At 37.1% G+C, this 18,456-nt stretch overlaps 1 protein-coding gene across 1 annotated transcript; it reads left to right on the forward strand.

Moving 5' to 3' along the window:
* The first annotated feature begins 13,130 nt into the window (after positions 1 to 13,130).
* Positions 13,131 to 17,893, forward strand: LOC135688035 (uncharacterized). Its single transcript, XM_065204720.2, has one exon. It carries the CDS (start codon positions 13,563 to 13,565, stop codon positions 15,357 to 15,359), a length of 1,797 nt encoding a protein of 598 aa, XP_065060792.2. The 5' UTR covers positions 13,131 to 13,562; the 3' UTR covers positions 15,360 to 17,893.
* The last annotated feature ends 563 nt before the right edge of the window (positions 17,894 to 18,456 follow it).

The following is an 18,456-nucleotide window of genomic DNA, read 5'->3' on the forward strand; positions in this document are numbered from 1 at the left end:
AAACATTTTGCAGACCTCTTTGTATTGCTCTTTTTCACCAATTTGAAAAATGTCATTCTTCAGGCCAACAATGGAACGCGAAAAACCCAGTTACACGTTTATGGTCTCCTCATCAAATAGAAGGCATCGCTAAGAAACGCTGGATGGCAACAAATCTAATATCACCTTGCCTTCATTATAAACCAAACATAAAATATGCTCCTTTGTAAAACTGCTGAAAAATGCAATCTGCAGTCTTGGCGGGAAAAAACGGTCACAGGGTTCAATGTCTTAAATCTTTCATGGATCTGCGCAGCGACTAGGATGGTTGACGCAATTGTTTGTCTCTTTCGAAATCAAAATAATGACATCAAAAGGACGAGGTTTGCAGATACAAATGACAGCAGTCATGCTCACTACCTTCTCCAGCATTTGTGCAGATCGCGAGATTCAAGTCAATGACCAATTCCATTGCCAACAGTTTTAAAATTCTTGGAAATATTAAATTATTTTCAAAGCAAAAAAATTAAAGAAAAATAATAAACTCACTTATCCACAAATGAAGGTTAATTAATTTGCTTGGCTCAACAAAATAACAAAATTCGTTATAAATCAAATTATTCAGTCAGATAACAGATAAACATTTTTAAAATAATTAAATTACAAATGCAATGTAAATTTCATAAACAGAAGTTTTCACAACAAACAATATTGATAACGTTGCCTTCTAAGCTCATTTAGCAAAACGACAACTTAATAAAGGCAAATGTATTTTTCATAAGCAACTCAAAATCTGGCATAGAACCAAAAAGTGTTATCAAATATCCTTTTATTTGGTACTGGAAGCCTCTTAGTTATTTATTAAGATAGTGAATCCTTTTCTGTGAGAAATTCTCTAGCTTTCCATTAGATATAGGGACATCGGTTGTATTTATCTTTCAGAGTCACGTTATAAGACCACAGTGTTTAACCATAGTTTATCTTGAAAAAAATATTGTCGAGTGAAAAAATTAACAGGTTTTAATATAAACAGAAATGGATTTCATAATATTCCGTATTTTTGGTACCCTTGTTTTCAATATTGTGAACGGTTGAGTGGCGAATGGCTAACAAAAGGGCTGTCTATATCGAGTCTATATAAATACGTGCAATGCAGTCTCCTCAAGCAATGTCTACCACATTGAATTAGGTACAGGCTCCTTGGCTAACTCCAGTCACCTTAGCCGGATTCAACACTAGTAGTGACACTATGACTCAATATAAAATAAATTGTCAGTCAGAAAGAGTTCTTTTCCATTCACGAAGATGACACGCCCCTTTGCTAATAAGTCCGCCGTGACAGACAAAACGCAAACATGAAAACAAACGATCATTTCAAGGGCCCTGTGACTTCATGCAACTTAGGTCAGGAGTGGTTACGTTGCGGGAATTCCATTGTCAATCTGCTCTTTCAGGAAAAATATACAGGTCAGACGAAAGTTGAAACTCACTGATTCATTTCACAACTCTTGTTTAGAGAGATATTCATTGAAAATGTTCACCGTGGTAAAGATGCATAAAACCTTTGAAACAGTCCTCTACATTAAACCGAGCAAAGTAGTAATAATTGTTAGGAGTGAAAAATGTTCAACCGTGTAGAACCAATTAAAATTTACTGCAACCGGAGTGTAAGACCGATATACAAAATTTTGATCCCCGCCTCACATTTTCTGTTTGGACAGCCACTATAAAAATTTATCCGTATTCTCCTACCCCCCTCCCCCTCTTAAACTTTAAAACAGGGCAGGTTGCGTGCCTACATTTAGAGAAGCAGAGAAGAACAAGCTGACCAGATATCGCTATTTCAAAACAAAATGCTCAAAAATGACACATCTCGCCTTTAACCAACTTTATCCAAACAAAAATTAGCAATAATCCATTATATTCTAAGAGTTTTCTATTGCAAATCCTTCAAATTAATGCTGTTAGAATTAATTGGCAGCTAGCATTAAACTTAAAGAAATGGCTACGCCTCTACGTGAAGCAAGGTCAAACAGAAGATTGTACAGTATACATGTGTACAGAATCATTTTATTCAGCTTTCTAACGAGAGCATCCGGAGGAGGGGCTTGAGACAGAGGAGATCCTCCCAGAAACATAAATAGAAAATCAGAGGAAAATAGAAGCTACCAAAAAAAGGTTCTGTCTCTGTAGATCGATCAAAATAAATTCTTGGACACGCTCTTTTATATACTGTTAGGTGTGAACCCTTTTAGGGCCGTGGATCTACATATCGTCCACTTCAACGATACAGAGAATTGTCATCTGATCCCTTCTTAGAAGAACTTCTCTTACAAATAGAAAAACTATGCATTTTGGCTTAGCAGGGCCTTCAAGAAAGTCAGGTTCATAAATTTACATCTAAATGACTGCTCAAAAAGTATGTTTTTGGCTATCAAGAAAACGGAAACCCCTCCCTAGCCATTGCCCTACAAATCTGGACAAAATTGTTGAGACTAAATGCAAATTTTGCAATTTTCCACTTTACGTTGCCCCTGTAAATTCGAATCACCCCTTTTCCCCCCAATCAAATTTGGATTTGTAGTTCTATCATTTCCCCTTCAAAATCATGCATCATATTTTTCAAATGGCAGAGAAAATATCGACTTTCCTTGAAAAGTCTAAACTATTTTTGTCCGAGACTGTAGGTCCGTTAGCAAAGGGGCCGGCTGAAAATCATTTCTCTAGTGGGAAAGTTTGACAATGCTTTAAGAATTTAATTAAAAACTTTGAAACCATTTTAAACGCATTTTAGAGTTACATCATTGAGCAGAAAGGCAGGCCCTTCAAAAAAGTCATGTTAATTAACGTTAGGAGACCATTATGGAAATAGGAGACCATTATGGAAATAAGAGACCATTATGGAAATGGGAGACCACTATGGAAATGGGAGACCATTATGGAAATAGGAGACCATTATGGAAACAGGGGACTATTCTGGAAATAAGGTCAGTTTGACGAATTTATGCTATCCCTGCCACTGAAATTAGGGGTTTTTATTTTTGTTTTTAATTTACAATATTGTATTTTATTCTGTTTTACTATGGAGAATTAAATAAATGTGGAGAATTAAACTTACATGCAAACGTACATCTAATTGACCGCACAAAATACGGAACCCCCTTCCCATTATTCAATTTTATCATCGAACTTGCAAATATATTTCAGGAAGGACGGGGAAGCTGAGGGCAAATCCTCACTTGCCATTAAAAATGGCTCATCCCAATATAAAAATGAATTGAAGTGGTTGGAAGTTGGAAGTTGGAAGGTTAGTCAATTTAGGACGAACCAATTGCTGCTAAACCTACAAAAGAACCTGGAACCAAGCTACCGGTGGTGTGAGTATGGAATTGTTACTAAATTACATTTGAATGTTTAAACTATGTTCAAGGAGAAAATACACTTCAAAAATGAAAGCAGACTACGAAATTTGATAATCTAGCTTACATTCCATGTGAAAGTTTCGATTTTCTGGATCTGCTCCTTCTCTGCAGATATGAAAGTTTTACAGCATATTCAGCTCCGCTGTTGTGCAACTCTGTCATACAAACGCAGCAGTTCGGTGGCATCACGAAGTTCTGCCCGCCTGCTAAGCTCTCTTTCGCAAGAATCTTGATACAACGAGACCCTCTCTTTACTCATCTCAAGCTCACTAGACGCTTCTTCTGCATCAAGCGCGACAACTTGCTCAAGTTCATCTTCGTTCAATGATAAGAAAAATAAAGGATCTGACACCATTCTGTGCTTTAAATTTGAATCCAAAGCTATTGCACCATCCGCAACATCTTGACCACGAGTAATGAGACTCTCCGATCTCTCAAGTTGAGTTGATTTGAAGAATGAAGGTGTTACCCCTAGAGAGAAGGAAAAACTAAGCATTTTTCGATGACCAATACACTATTCTCTTGATATTCAAGGTGGCATTAATCAACCTATGAGGCAATTCTAAGCATTAAAAAAAATAAGCAAGCCGAGCCATCTCTCCCTGCTGTCCCTGGACGGGTTTACCAGATTATCAAGGTGGCGTGCGACCTGATGACCCCTAAATCAAAGTCGGTTGGAGTTTGGAGTCAAAGACCCTAAAAGAATCAGCCATACAGAGCAGGTAGGGGCCAGATAAGGTGATCCTTGGCCTTTTAGGCTTAGTTTTGGGCTGGGGGCTGATGTTTCTCTTCATAGAAAATGTTTCTTACAAATATGAAACGAAGCGTCAAGAAAAATCTATTAGAGAGAGGGATCATGGCAGCCCATGAAATTCCCTCAAAACTGAACAATGACAAAATAGGCCAATAAATAGACGAAATTTTTGTAAAAAAAATTAAGCTCGGCATTGGTAGGAAATTTGCAAATTTTTACGTGCCTATAGTTTCCCAAAATATGGAGTAGAAACAATTTCTCTCCTGCTTATACAAGATTACCTAACCGACAGAAAACAAAAAGTGAAAGTTCAAGTACACTACAGCAAGGCTAGGCTTATCCATGGGTAGGCATGTCCAAGGGTAGGCTTGTCCAAGGCTAGGCCTATTCATGGGTAGGCATGTCCAAGGGTAGGCTTGTCCAAGGCTAGGCCTATCCATGGGTAGGCTTGTCCGAGGGAAAGGCTTGTCCGAGGGGAAGGCTTGTCCAAGGCTAGGCCTATCCATGGGTAGGCATGTCCAAGGGTAGGCTTGTCCAAGGCTAGGCCTATCCATGGGTAGGCCTATCCATGGGTAGGCCTATCCATGGGTAGGCTTGTCCGAGGGGAAGGCTTGTCCAAGGGTAGGCATGTCCAAGGGTAGGCTTGTCCAAGGCTAGGCTTGTCCATGGGTAGGCTTGTCCAAGGCTAGGCTTATCCAAGGGTAGGCATGTCCATGGGTAGGCTTGTCCAAGGGTAGGCTTGTCCAAGGCTAGGCTTATCCAAGGGTAGGCATGTCCATGGGTAGGCATGTCCATGGGTAGGCATGTCCAAGGGTAGGCATGTCCAAGGCTAGGCTTGTCCAAGGCTAGGCTTATCCAAGGGTAGGCATGTCCATGGGTAGGCTTGTCCAAGGCTAGGCTTATCCAAGGCTAGGCTTGTCCAAGGGTAGGCTTGTCCAAGGCTAGGCTTGTCCATGGGTAGGCTTGTCCAAGGCTAGGCTTGTCCATAGGTAGGCTTGTCCAAGGCTAGGCCTATCCATGGGTAAGCTTGTCCGAGGGTAGGCTTGTCCAAGGCTAGGCCTATCCATGGGTAGGCTTGTCCGAGGGTAGGCTTATCCAAGGCTAGGCTTATCCAAGGGTAGGCATGTCCATGGGTAGGCTTGTCCAAGGGTAGGCTTGTCCATGGGTAGGCTTGTCCAAGACTAGGCTTGTCCATGGGTAGGCTTGTCCAAGGCTAGGCTTGTCCATGGGTAGGCTTGTCCAAGGCTAGGCCTATCCATGGGTAGGCTTGTCCGAGGGTAGGCTTGTCCAAGGCTAGGCTTGGAAAAGGTGTACCTTAAGGGTTGATATCTGGCCTCATGCTTTTTAAAATTTTCAGAAATGACATTTTTACTACCTTGATAATGGATCATTATGCCAAATTGCTAACGACAATACACTTTCTCTTATTGCAACTAATGCTGATGAACTGTTACAACCAATAAAGACAAACGCCTACAAATGCTTGGAATGGTTTAAATTGAATAAAACGACTGCAAATCCCTCTAAATTTCAAGCTATTGCCAATGGAATTAGGGGTCATCATATAGAAAAATTTGAAATTAAAAACTGGTTTACGGTAATATAAGAAGATAGCCATGTAACTATACTAGGTGTCGAGATGGCACTCATATCAATGAATTATGTAAAAAGCAGCCAAGCAGATATATTCCCTTAATCGAATAGCAAAGCATATGGGGAAAAACAACAAAAAAAGTTATCCATTCTTATATAACATGTCATTATAACTGTAGTAAATTAATATGCATGTTATGTAGCAAAGGAAGTCAGGATAAAATATAGTACAATACAGTACAATGCGATAAAAAAGTCTTCAAAAATATCTGCCTGGGGCTGAGAGATTTGTGACAAACAAATACTCTACAAACTAAGTTTGGTAGGTTTTGGGTGGTTGGTTTTGCTCCAGAGCAAGCTCGAAAAAGTGGCAAGTGATTGGCCAATGAATTGTTGTAACCAAACTTATTGATTGGTCTAGAACAAAATGTACTCTTGCTATTGGCTAAACAGAATTTATGTTTGTTCACAGAACTGAAAGGAAGGAGGTCTTTTAATGAGTAAGGCAGCCCTGCATCCCCGAGTCAAAGAGGTCGCTATAGCACATTTGGAAAGAAGTCGCCATAACACAAAGGCTTCCAGGATGATGGTTATCTCACATAATTGAAAAATTTCGCTCATTCGTTTTCTCAACAAGGTGCATTTCACCAGCTATTGTGTAAGTGTCTCAAGGATGGATACGGCAGATACGTTGACAAATGTCACATACACTTGTGTAGTTCTTCACATTAACATGTTTTTTGAAAAGGAGTTTTATAAAAGATTCATAAAAAAATTCCCTGAAAACAGGAGGTTATATTTGCCATTGGGAGAACAGAAGAAAAAATTTTACGCAGAATTCTCGAATCGGGAGACACATGACAAAATTGGGAGACTCCCACCTAAATCGGGAGAGTTGGAACTTTTGGGGCAGGTACATTTAGCCCAAAATATCTTTCAGTCCTCCGATAAAATGACTGTGGACTTTAGGGACGCTGTGTAAAAAGTTAGGCTTGAAGATGCGACATTGCACCAACTTCTTTCTAAAATACAGAAAATACTTTTCCAATATCAAATACCGAAACTTCTCTTTCCACAGCCATCCGCATAATCTTCGTTAAAATATATTTTGTGACCCTACGAAGAGTTCTTGATTACCCATTCGTGTAATGCTGCCATTATTAATTATTTTTTATTGTCCCTTTATTTACAAAAAGTTTATAAAAAATAGCTTAAACGTAGAATAAACTAAATTCACAAATTTCTAATAAAGCCATTTAGCAACATAAGTAACACTATTAACAAAAAATCGTTATTATACATAGATTTAAGCTATAAAATTACCAGTGATGGGATGTAAGATCGATATAGGGGGACTGGCAATCCCTACGATTCCCATTTCTTATTTTCGTTTTGAAATCATTCAGGGAGGTTAATTTTTTAATATAAGTAAACATGCCTTATAGTTTAAATCCCATTTTTTAGACTACAGTGGTTATTACACAAGGGAAATATTTCTTGCATAAATTTGGGGTTTAGACGATTTTTAGTTTTAAAAATTTCAGTCAACATCACCTTAAAGTTTTTGATATGGATAGTTGTAGAAGCATCTTCCTCTAACAGTGATTCAAAGCTTGAGTGGCGATGGAGTTTATTGATCTGGTTGTTACGTTTCCTGCTATGAAACATCCACTTTAATAGGCAATATTGAAATTGGGTTCCCAAATAGCGCTCAAAGTTTCAACTTACATAGTTTTTGAGGGAAAATATTGAGCTGCAAAATGAAAACTGACATTTCAATTGTGAATAAAACATGAACCAAATATGGTTTTCTCAACTGCTAACTATATTTGAGTTTGCCTTACCTTAAAGTATAAACTGTGAATTTTTGGTTTCAGTTTTTTTCTTCATAGTACCGGAGAAAAATGCATTCATACAAAGATAAATCAAGATTTTTGATTTCGAATACAAAATCAGAAATCACAGGTTTACATTGTACGGTTGAAATTTAAAAAAAAAACTATGAAATATGCCATAAAACAGCTCTCATTAACCATTTTAATTCATTTTGGCCCATAAAATGACTATTTGCTGATATGTTACTCAAAAGGTGAGACTATTGTCGATTATAACACCAAGCCACTTTTCCTGATTAATTTCCTGTACAATGGCGCCCCCAATGGTACCAAGGTGTCTTCTCAATGCTGAAAACCTCAATAGGTCTTCTTATATGTAGGTCATGAAAAGAATGTGATCTTCTACAACATGTGAGCATCTTTCCTTTCAGTAACATATCGAGAGAACCTTTAGCAAGTAATCCAGATTCTGAAAGAGCAATCACTCTGAGAAAAACAATCACTCTATTTTATGAAAATCCAAAGACGACGGACAGACCATCAGAAAATAGTGAATTTTGGATGAATTCAATCCAAGGTGCAATCTTGGCAGCATCTATGTCTTATACCAGCAAAGATGCTTGAATGGGATTATTTCTTTGAAATTAAAAAGGGTTTCACCCATGATTGTTGAATTTATTTAACATCAAGGAGATGAGGTTAGGGGCATCAATTGCTCAGCTATAATCGCCTTAAATCTATCAAAGTGTTGGAATAAGATTATTACCTTGATTTTTAAAAAAGAACAGAGTTTTGCCAACGACTATTGAATCTATTCAACATTCAAGGGGTGACTTTAGGGGCGTCTTAAAAGGAAATTGTCCCAATGTAATCTTCTTAAACAATACAAATGATTAAATAGGATCATTACCTTGAATTTAAAACAGGACTGAGGTTTGGCCAATGACAGAATTTATTCAACAACTAGGGGAAACTTCGAGGGGTCTTAAAAAATGGAATGTACGAACTTAAACGTCTTAAATAAACGTAATGGTGTTTATTGCTTTGTTCTGAGACATTTTCCCAGTAAATGAAGTTTGACCACTGAATTTTATATTTTGCCAACAACTTGGGAAACTTTAGGGGCCACGCATTGGCTTTGTGTACCACTTTCAGCCATTAAGACTCAGGTTTTCATTATCAGCAGGTCGTGTTTTATCAAAATTACCATTCAGACCATTTGCTTCCAACCGTTAAAATCCTGAATGCCAGAAATTTTAACGGCTTCCAACCGTTAAAATCTTGGATGCCAGAGACCGGACCAAGACCTATCTCAAAAATGGACTTCGGATCTGAAATTTTCGTTTTAAAATTAGTTTATACAGAAAACTTCACGTTGTTTGGACATTTCTGTCATGAACAATGGCAGATTTGAGGGAGGCGGGGCAACTGGGGTAGTTGCTGATGAGAATCAGGTGAACATGTTTCTGAGACCCAGTGTGAAAATCAATAGTAGAGATAAAGATAAAATAGATGTTCAGGGAAAACATTGGAAAGGTTATCTCGAGGAAGATATGAAGACCAAAAGTTATTGTGTCAGGCAAGGTTATGATGGTGCATGGGCAATGTCAAGTACTGACACATGGTACTCATTGCAGTATTGGTAAATAGATGCACTAAAATCGATTGAACTAGGATTGACAAAGCCCTTGGTCATTAAAGAAAGAATCTGCCTAAAGGCTTGGAAGAAGGGGGTATGGGGAGGGAGTTTGAATGTTTAGATTGGTATAGGGTAGGGTTGGGCATGGGTTCACAAAGGATCAATGGATTGGACTGAGTTACTTGACTTCGCAAGGGCCAGATAATGGAAAAATTTACAGTTTGATTCTAAAGAAAAATGTCCCAACTTTACATTTCATTTTCACTCACTTCATTTTAAATTATTCAAGAATGGCAATTTAGCAATGCTGGTTTAAAAGGGGTCAGGCATCTCAACTAGTAGGAAAACTAACATCAAACAAGCTAAAAATTTAAAAATAATACACTACCTAACTCCATTCAACTTTACCGTACCCTACCCAGGCAGTTTGTGATACCCTTTACAATGCTTCACTTCTATTTCCTAAAATATTTCAAATTTTCTTTCCATATTCAAGTAATTTTTAAATATGACATTAACGCTAAAAATTTCAGAAGAAAATTCTGAATCTAATCATAGATGTTGCTGGCTAAGCTTTGGTATCTAGGCACACCTGAACGAGAATGACTTGACCCTTTACAAAGCTGCTTAATCTTTTTATAGTCAAACCATGCTTAATTTCTTGCAGATTACCATGTTTGCATCTTCATTGATGCTGTGAATATTCCAGACTCATTTCCAATGTCCCTAGAACTTCATAGTTGTAAAATTTATGCCACTAGTCAAGGTTGTGGCCTTTACCTTATCTCTTTCAACAGTTATCCCTATCTTCTTAGAAAAGAGCATTCCAGTCTGCCTCTGGTGCAGAGTAATTTGACAGCAACTCCATCTACTATGATGGAGTAGCAAATAGAGAACTCTTTACTTCTACAGGTTTACTGAAACATGTGTCTCACAACAGACAAAGTTTAAGAGCTCTACTCCAAGAAAGATAGAAGACAGGTGTTCAGCAAGCAAATTTTCAGAACAAGAGAGAAACTTTAGGAAGAGACCTTCAGCCTGGAAACTTTGTTGCAGGCCTGCAATATATTGCCCGTGCACTGCAATGTATCTGTGTGCTTTAGCATATTAGCTGTGCAAAACCCCTAAATAATAACATTTAATATCACAATCAGTCTCATATTTTCAAAGTAAACTTGTCCACACAAGAAACAAAGTTTCTAGTCTGGCCTTCAGTCATGCTCAGACTAAACATCATTGCTTTTATACACTTGTTACAAAATTATTTTCATAGAACGTAAGTAGAGGACTTTCTCTCAGTAGTTAGGGTCAAAAATTATTTTAAGCAGACTCTTGTGACCAATTTCTGGAAATTTTTCGGCCTCTCCCCCTTTATCAATTGCCTCCCCCCTTTAAATTTGTTCTGGATCATCCCCTGCATGTACTTTGTTTTGAATTTTTAGATATTTATTTAGGTACGACTAGTATGCGCACTTCTGTAGTATAGACACTTAACTACAGAAACAAATTCTGGTGAAATATAGTACATATAAAGCTTAATTCGTTTACCTACTAGTGTTTGAATCTCTTTATATAACTTTTTATTTTCCTCATTTTTCCAGTATGGAGTCATTGTCTGGGGTCTTACTAATGAAGTGCATACAAAGCCAATCTATCTTCTGCAGAAGAAAGTTGTTAGAGCTATTGCCTTCAAAAGTTTTTTATTCTCCATCTATGCCAAGGATTCTTAATTTTTTTGAGTGTCTGGCCAGAAAAACATGTGGATTTTCTCCGGGGGCCACTGAGTTGTCGACTTTTACATAGCTTGTGTCAAAAAAATTGCACAAAATGAAGTTCGGATCTCATTCTTACCAGGCTAATTTAGAGATAAGATAGGCAGGCCTGTTATTTCTTGTTAGATTCTATATTCATAAAATCTATGTAGTGCGCTTATTTTCATGACATATGTTTTTGGAATGGTGGATGAGAAGAGAGAAAAAGGGAGGGCAATGATAACATTTAAGAACACGATGCTAGCTTGATGTTAGAGGGATTGGCACAATGTGCAATACCCAACAAATTTACATGCCCAAGGCCAGGGAAAACTTTCTAGGGGAGGGGGACTAAAAGCTTCAAACTGTAACAGAGTGTATAAAGCCAACAAAATGACTTACATAGAAGTTTGTAACATGCGTTTCTTTTACCATGCTTGGATCGAAAGACAGTTGTGCTATTTTTAGGTTACGACATTAATATTTGTTAGGTTGACTTAATGCATTTGAAGTCAGATCCAGGGACAGCGAAACATATTTTAAAGTGGGGCCAAAAATTAATGACTGTGGTTGTATTTCGAAAGGTCGCCACCATGGTTGGCAGCAAGGAAAATTTTAGATTATAATAGTCTATGGATGGTCAGAAACTGCATCTAAAATGGAATTTGATGGGAGAAAAGCTAACGTTTCCATAGTTTTATCTATTTTAATGTTGAAATTTAAAGAAAGGGTCTTCCAAAGTTTTAGAATTAGAATTAGCATAACAGCAAATAATCAACTTTTTTACAAATGATTGAAACCAAAATAAAATAGAGAGAAAAAATAAATAAAATACAGTAAAGAATTAACTGAACTTGGCAATAAAGAATTAGCCAGTGCCCTAGTCCACACACCCTGCCTCATAGACATACACTAATAAGCATGAACTTCATGAACTAAAGATTAAGTCTGACCTTGGGGCTGGGATCTCGAAAGTTGAGGAAGGGGTAAGGTCATGGTGAGTTTATCAACAACCTGTTGAATTCAATGAAAGCAGTAAAATATTTTGCTATAAAACGTTTAAATGATTAAATAAAGCATTTCCTATATTCGGACCTCCCTTTCTGACAAATTACTGGTCAACAGGACGCGCATTTTCATTTACTGCAGAGGAAAAAAATATCAGAGCAGTCCAAAAGCAATACTTAATCAAATTCAAAATTTTCAAAGTGGAAGCCAAAAATATTTTTTTGAAATAAAGGGCTTGGCAGGCCAGATAAAAACTTGCTGCGGGCCGTAGTTCAAGAATGCTGATCTATGCCAATATTTTCTGATTTGAAAATTCTTAAACTGAATGATTTGTTTGAGCTAAAGCTGCTTACATTTGTTTATGACTCTGTTAATATGATTTCTCCTGTCCTTTATCACAAGCCTCCAAAGATGATATTTTTATGACTCTTAAGAAAACACCCTGCAATATAGATTAAGATCTGTTAGATATGCAGGTGCCAAGTCCTGGAACAACATTTCCTGTGTCATCAAACAATTTGCTACAGTTACAAATTCGCACTGGAAACCAAAATTGCATCTGTTCTTCACCAGATACCATCAATAGAATATTTTTTAATGTCTTCTCAGGACTATAAAGATGGATGGGGATGGATGTCAGGCGGTCTTTGCTATTTTCTTTTTGGAGGGAGCAGAGGATGTGTGGCAGTTGTTTTCATTGGTCATATTGCTCCCTCCTGGGCAGCCTGTGGTGTAAATACTAAATTAATAGAATTTTACCACAGGGGGTGCTCTCTCCTCAATTAGTCTATCTATCGAGAGAGCTCCTCCTTTAAGAAATTCTTGCATGCAAATCTCCTTGGTTTTTGTAAAATTATCTATATTTTTCTTGTTCTCTATTCCTCTCATTTTATGTAATTTATTTCATCTTTTGTAACCTGTTGTTGTATTTCAAAAGATTTGTATGTATGGATTTTTAAAAATGAAATGAACTGAACTGAATTCTGAAAACCGCATAATTCGCGGCCTGGCAGCAAAAACAACATGAAATTTTCGGCACAGACCAGTTTCAACATGAAGATTTCAATTCTATGATCCATGTTTGACTTCAACAGATATGAAAGGCTGACAGGACAAGAACAAAGAATTAATTAGAGAAAACTCACTCACCTTTCCTTGGAACTTCTAAGGCTGTGAGAATAAGAATTCTTGACTGCTCTGGTAGAAAAGTGAAATACTCTTCATCATCTATCTCAGTCATGTCTTCTTCTAAAAATACTTTTATTCCAATAGAGGTGTCAATCCCAAATAACTCGCACGATTTGGACTTCAATTCACATAGGCTCGTTGCTACTATACCTTTAAAAAGTTTGTCTAGCCTGCCCACTTTAAAAGGTTTTCTAGGCAGCCTTACGAAACCTGTCTCTGTAAACTCTGCTGTCATTTTCTGTCACGACCAAGAAACAAGAACCACTTATTTTTTGGATCTAAACAGGAACCCAAGTCAAGTAACCGAAGTCAATTCACTTTTAACTTTTGCTTTCTCCTGGTCTCTTTTGCATTATGGAACACCAAGAGGAGGCAATCTAACCTTAAACATTAATGGCGACCAGAAGCATTGTTCCTCTAGCAAGACTTAGCAACGTTGCCCGTGAAAAACTTCATTTAATCCTCTCTGGGAAAGAAATAAGACAGTCAGCGGAAAGTAGAAGTGAGGGCCAAGAATGTCGAGGGTTCTCTGAAGTACTTCGAAGTGGATATGCATATGGAAATTTTGAAAGTAGAAAAAACTCAGAAAAGAATCCTGTGATTGTAAAGCGTGGAAACAACTCGTCTGAGACAATTTCAGTTAATGAAGGATTCAAGCGTTTCAAAAGTGACAGCAAGGTATCTTGTAAGAAATTAGATAAGAATTTAAGTTTCGGAACGGTATCTTCTGGTATGTTAGAAGACGGAGGAGAAAAGATTGAGAAACAGCGCCTAGAAAAAAATTCCTCCAAGTCCAAAAAACGAAGGATTAGAGTATTTAGACGTTTCATGAGATCTGCGGCATGTTATGAAGAAAATGAAGGAAATTTTTCAAAGAGTTTGAGCTCAACATCATTAAACAGACATGATCAAGTAGCTATAGAATCTTGTGGACCCTCAACAAGCCTTGAAAATAAGTCAGAGCTGACTTCGGATCAGCAGCAGAGTGCAAACAGGGTAGATACTGATAATTCTTTTGAAGAAATTCCTCAGGATGATGTTGGTGAAAACATTTCAGGGAAGATATGCTTAAGATTTAAAGGGGAAAAACATGGCACCCATTTTAAATGGAAAGATTGCACCAGCACGGCATCTGAAGATTCCAAAAATTCAAAACTAGCAGATCAGCAAATCACAAATCAGTTTGCTTCAATAAAAGGGTCAAAAGAAAGGTCAGTTAATGTGTGTTTTGATTCTGTTGAACAAGATTGCATTTTTCAAGAAAAAGAGACTTTAGAACCGGAAATTAAGGAGGATAAGAGAACGAAAATCTTAAGTGAATCAGATGAAGACTATAATCTTGATATTCTCTTTGATGATTCAGTATGCAGTAAACAACCAACCATATTGAAATATAAGCAGAGGGGCGGTTCTACAAAAAGACAAAAACAAAAATCAGAAAAGAAAGATAAAGTAAAGGGTTCCTTACAGGCTACAGATAATGAGAATCCAAATGAAATGGTTGAAAGGGATACAAAGTTAACACAGAATGACAAAAACAGGAAGGACTTTCCAAACTATTTTCTAGCTATAAAAGTGGATGACTCATATATTGCTGATAATGTGAACAAAGTGCAAGAAAGTGTCGTCAATGAAGAACCAGCATTCAGGCATGTTCTTATTCCTATTCCCACATTACATCTTACATTGTTTGTGATGAAGTTAGATGATGAGTCAGAAGTGTTAAAGGCAAAAGAAGCTCTACGCCACAGTGAATTGGATGTTCAAAATTGCTTTGCTAACAGCATCAAAGAACTGACTTTTAATGGTGTCAGGACATTCAGGAACAAAGTTGTTTATGTTGGGATTGAAAAAGATACCCAAAGTGATGCTCTGAGTTGCCTTAGAAAAGCTGTAGATGTACTGGTAGACTCTTTTTGCTCTCATGGCATTAATTTGGCAAAGAATACCAAAGATCAGTTTGTCCCTCATGTTACTGTCATTAAATTGAGTAAAAACATAAAGAAGATGAAAAAGAAAGGAATAAAGCGTGTCAATGACAGATTTTTAAAGGATTTTCTGGATTTAGAATTTGGCAAACAAAAATTTTCAGAGGTACTTCTATGTTCTATGATTGATAAGAAAGGAGAAGATGGTTTTTATAAAATCGTAGACAGGATTTCATTGGGACAAAATAATGAGGGGAATTAAATATACAAAGACTGTGATGAGAATAATGTTTAAAAGAAGCATAGAAGATTTATTGCACTAACAGTCTTTTTATTATAACAATAATGATTTATGATAAACTGAATTGCTAAACTCATTTTGCTATAATTCGGCTTATTAAAAGTCAGGAATCAGCATTGATTGCAGCTTTTTTCAATTGTTAGAATCTACAAGATACAGTGTTCTCAGAAACTTTGTCCAACTGAAATTTTCGAAAATCAGGATTTTTTCATCTGGTGCTTTTATTCAGCTTGGAAAACAATTTTCTAAAACATTGTAGCTTTAAGGGTTTGTGATAGATATTCATGATGAAATTTATATCTTTTCCTTCATCCTCCCTGGCTTTTGAAGCAAAAGAAGAAACTTCTCTTTAATTTTATTTTTGTGCCTGGTGAACCATCCCTGGGTTACATTTAACTTCGTTTTCACCTTAGGACTCCATTGGTAACACTCTTAATAGGCAAGCGGCACTGATTGGTCAACCTATACAGTCATGTGCTCGTGTTTTCTGATTGGCCTATTTCAATCCACAACTGGGTTTTATATATTTCCTAGCGTAGAGTTTTCGATCTATGTTCTGACGTTTTAAACTCTGAAGAGTGTCAGACGAAAAGCTTTAGTTTACTAAATGTTTGCTTTTTTCAAAGCCATTTATAATTTAATATTAATATCCACAAAAGGTTACAACTATATTATATAAGACACACTTCATACAATAAACTAGGATACACTACTACTGAAAATGGTAACCCAGAGAGCAAAAGACTGCTGAAGTCAATCTTAGATTTCTAACTTTGGAGAGGAGCTATAATACAAATTGTAGGGCAAAAATTGCCCCCTTAGAAAAAGGTGACAAATTTATCTGCAAATGAGTCACGAGGTTACGTTCCCACGTCTTCTAGAACAAGTCGGTCGGTTGGTGCATCGGAGAAATTCGCTCAACCTACCATAAATCCTCAAAGAAAGAAGTTACTTAAAGCTGCTTGCTTAAAATCCCCAAATGCAATTGACACTGAGAATATACAAGAGAATATAAGGCGATGGACCTGTCATACCTAAAAACATAAAAAAGTCAAATAGCATTAAAGATGCCTATGAGAAGCTTTCACGTTGCCAGAGAAGGAAACAAACTGTAAGGGTTATATAGAAAAAACAAATTTGCATATAAAAAACAAAACGAGGATGGATGGGTTGGGAAAAAACGAACAGTACTCGTTCAACGAGGCTTCACATCTTGAACTAGTATTATATAACAAAATTAAAATCGAGGCTAATACACTATTCCTCTCCTCTTCGAAATGAAACATTCAACAGTTACTCTAAGGTCCTTAATAGAAGGGAGGTCTTGATAGTTGGGGGGTCAGAAATTTTTCAAAAAATGAATAAGCGGGGGGTCCTAGTAAGTGGGGGGGGGGTCCTGAATACATGCATCACAATCGTGATTTTATCCACCGCATGCTAATACTGTTAATCCAGTTTACGTGCATAAAAATTCAGTTTTGGTGGCATTGCAGTAAAGACCTACCGTGTTGGCTGCTATTCAAGGCATTTGATGGCACCTTTGACGAACTCTGCAATAAGGGCGAGGTCATCTGCAAAATCTAAATCATTGAGGTTTTCAGCTTGATGGCGCTGGCTTTGGGGTATCTTGATTTGACGTCCCTTTCCCGCTATCTTGTCGAGAGTAAATCTGTAGCACATACTCTAGGATGATGATGAACAAGAAACGAGCAAGTGTGTCACTTTGCAGTACACCAATTTTTAATGTAATTCTGAACAATCCCTTAAGAGTATTGATGGTTAACCCATTTTTAGCATCTTTCTCAAGCTCTAACTCTCGATAAGCATTGATCCAACTTGCTAAAATAAACACCTCCAGAAAGTGCTCAATGTTAGAGTACTGATCAACACTGGATTCACAGAAACTTTGTAGTCCCCATAAATTCTGACCCTACCATCAGTTTTCGAAACCACAGCCATTGAAGAAGCCCATTCACTGTGCTTCACTGGTGTCATTATACCATCTTTGGTTAAGCGATAAAATCCCTTCTCCACAACTTCCTTCAAGGAACAGGGCTTGCCTTCTTAAAAACAGGCTTAGCGTTTTGAAGCAAATCTGCCTTAAACCCCTTTATCATGCTGGTGACCGCTGGAGATCGTGCATTTACAGGCGCCTCTCCTCTTCTCTGGAACAGACTGCCATACACGTTGCGAGCAGTGGATTCTTTTGACACTTTTAAGAGAAGACTGAAGACGTATTTTTTTCAAGAATATTTTAATTAGATTTTATTTATTTTACAAACAATTTTTTAGCGTTGTTTGTAATGCTGTATATTATATCACTTTGTTAGTTTTACGAACATTATGTAATCTGCCTTTAAGCCGCGTGGATAAATGGAGCAATATAAATGCCTTTATTATTTATCATCATTATTATTATTAACCAGCTTCTTCCCAACAAAGCTAGTTTACTTCCAACAACAACAACCAATGGTATTATAGCCCTTTAAACTCAACATCAACCAAAATTTCTCCTCAAGTTCCAAGAACGTTCCAAGACAGAAAATGCATTGAAAATGAAGATAAAGGCACATGTGAGAGATATTTCTCATAAAATTCTCTCCCTACAACTAAAACGACTGTTCCACTGTCAATTTCTATGGTCAAAGGAAAACCATTGAAAGAAACTGTTTCCTGCAAAGAAACAAGGTCATAGGAATACTATCACTATCACCTAGAATACTGGATGAAATAGCGAGATAACTTGTTTTCTCAACTGGTGCAGTTGCTTTCTTTTCACTTCTACACTTCTTTGCAGCATGACCTTGTTTTGAGCATCAAAAGCATCAAATATCAAACATTATTTGCATTGTGCTTGACTCCTCCACGCCGCCAACACCCAGTAGCTTGTTTTAGATGCTGAAACACTTGCATTTACTCTCTTTTTGTGCTTATGCTTAACTTTGATAACTCCTATTCTACCACTTGAACTTGATGGGTGTAAATCAACTGCATTTTTTTTAATTCCATTGCAACAGTGATATTATTTGCCTTATCAAAGGCAAGATCAACTTCTGTT

The sequence above is a fragment of the Rhopilema esculentum genome, chromosome 19, assembly GCF_057945365.1.
Source record: "Rhopilema esculentum isolate cy_ngs chromosome 19, ASM5794536v1, whole genome shotgun sequence".
Classification (NCBI taxonomy): Eukaryota; Metazoa; Cnidaria; class Scyphozoa; order Rhizostomeae; family Rhizostomatidae; genus Rhopilema; species Rhopilema esculentum.

Coding starts and splice junctions, on each gene's coding strand:
- LOC135688035 (XM_065204720.2), top strand. CDS start 13,563: ATGGCGACCAGAAGCATTGTTCCTCTAGCAAGACTTAGCAACGTTGCC.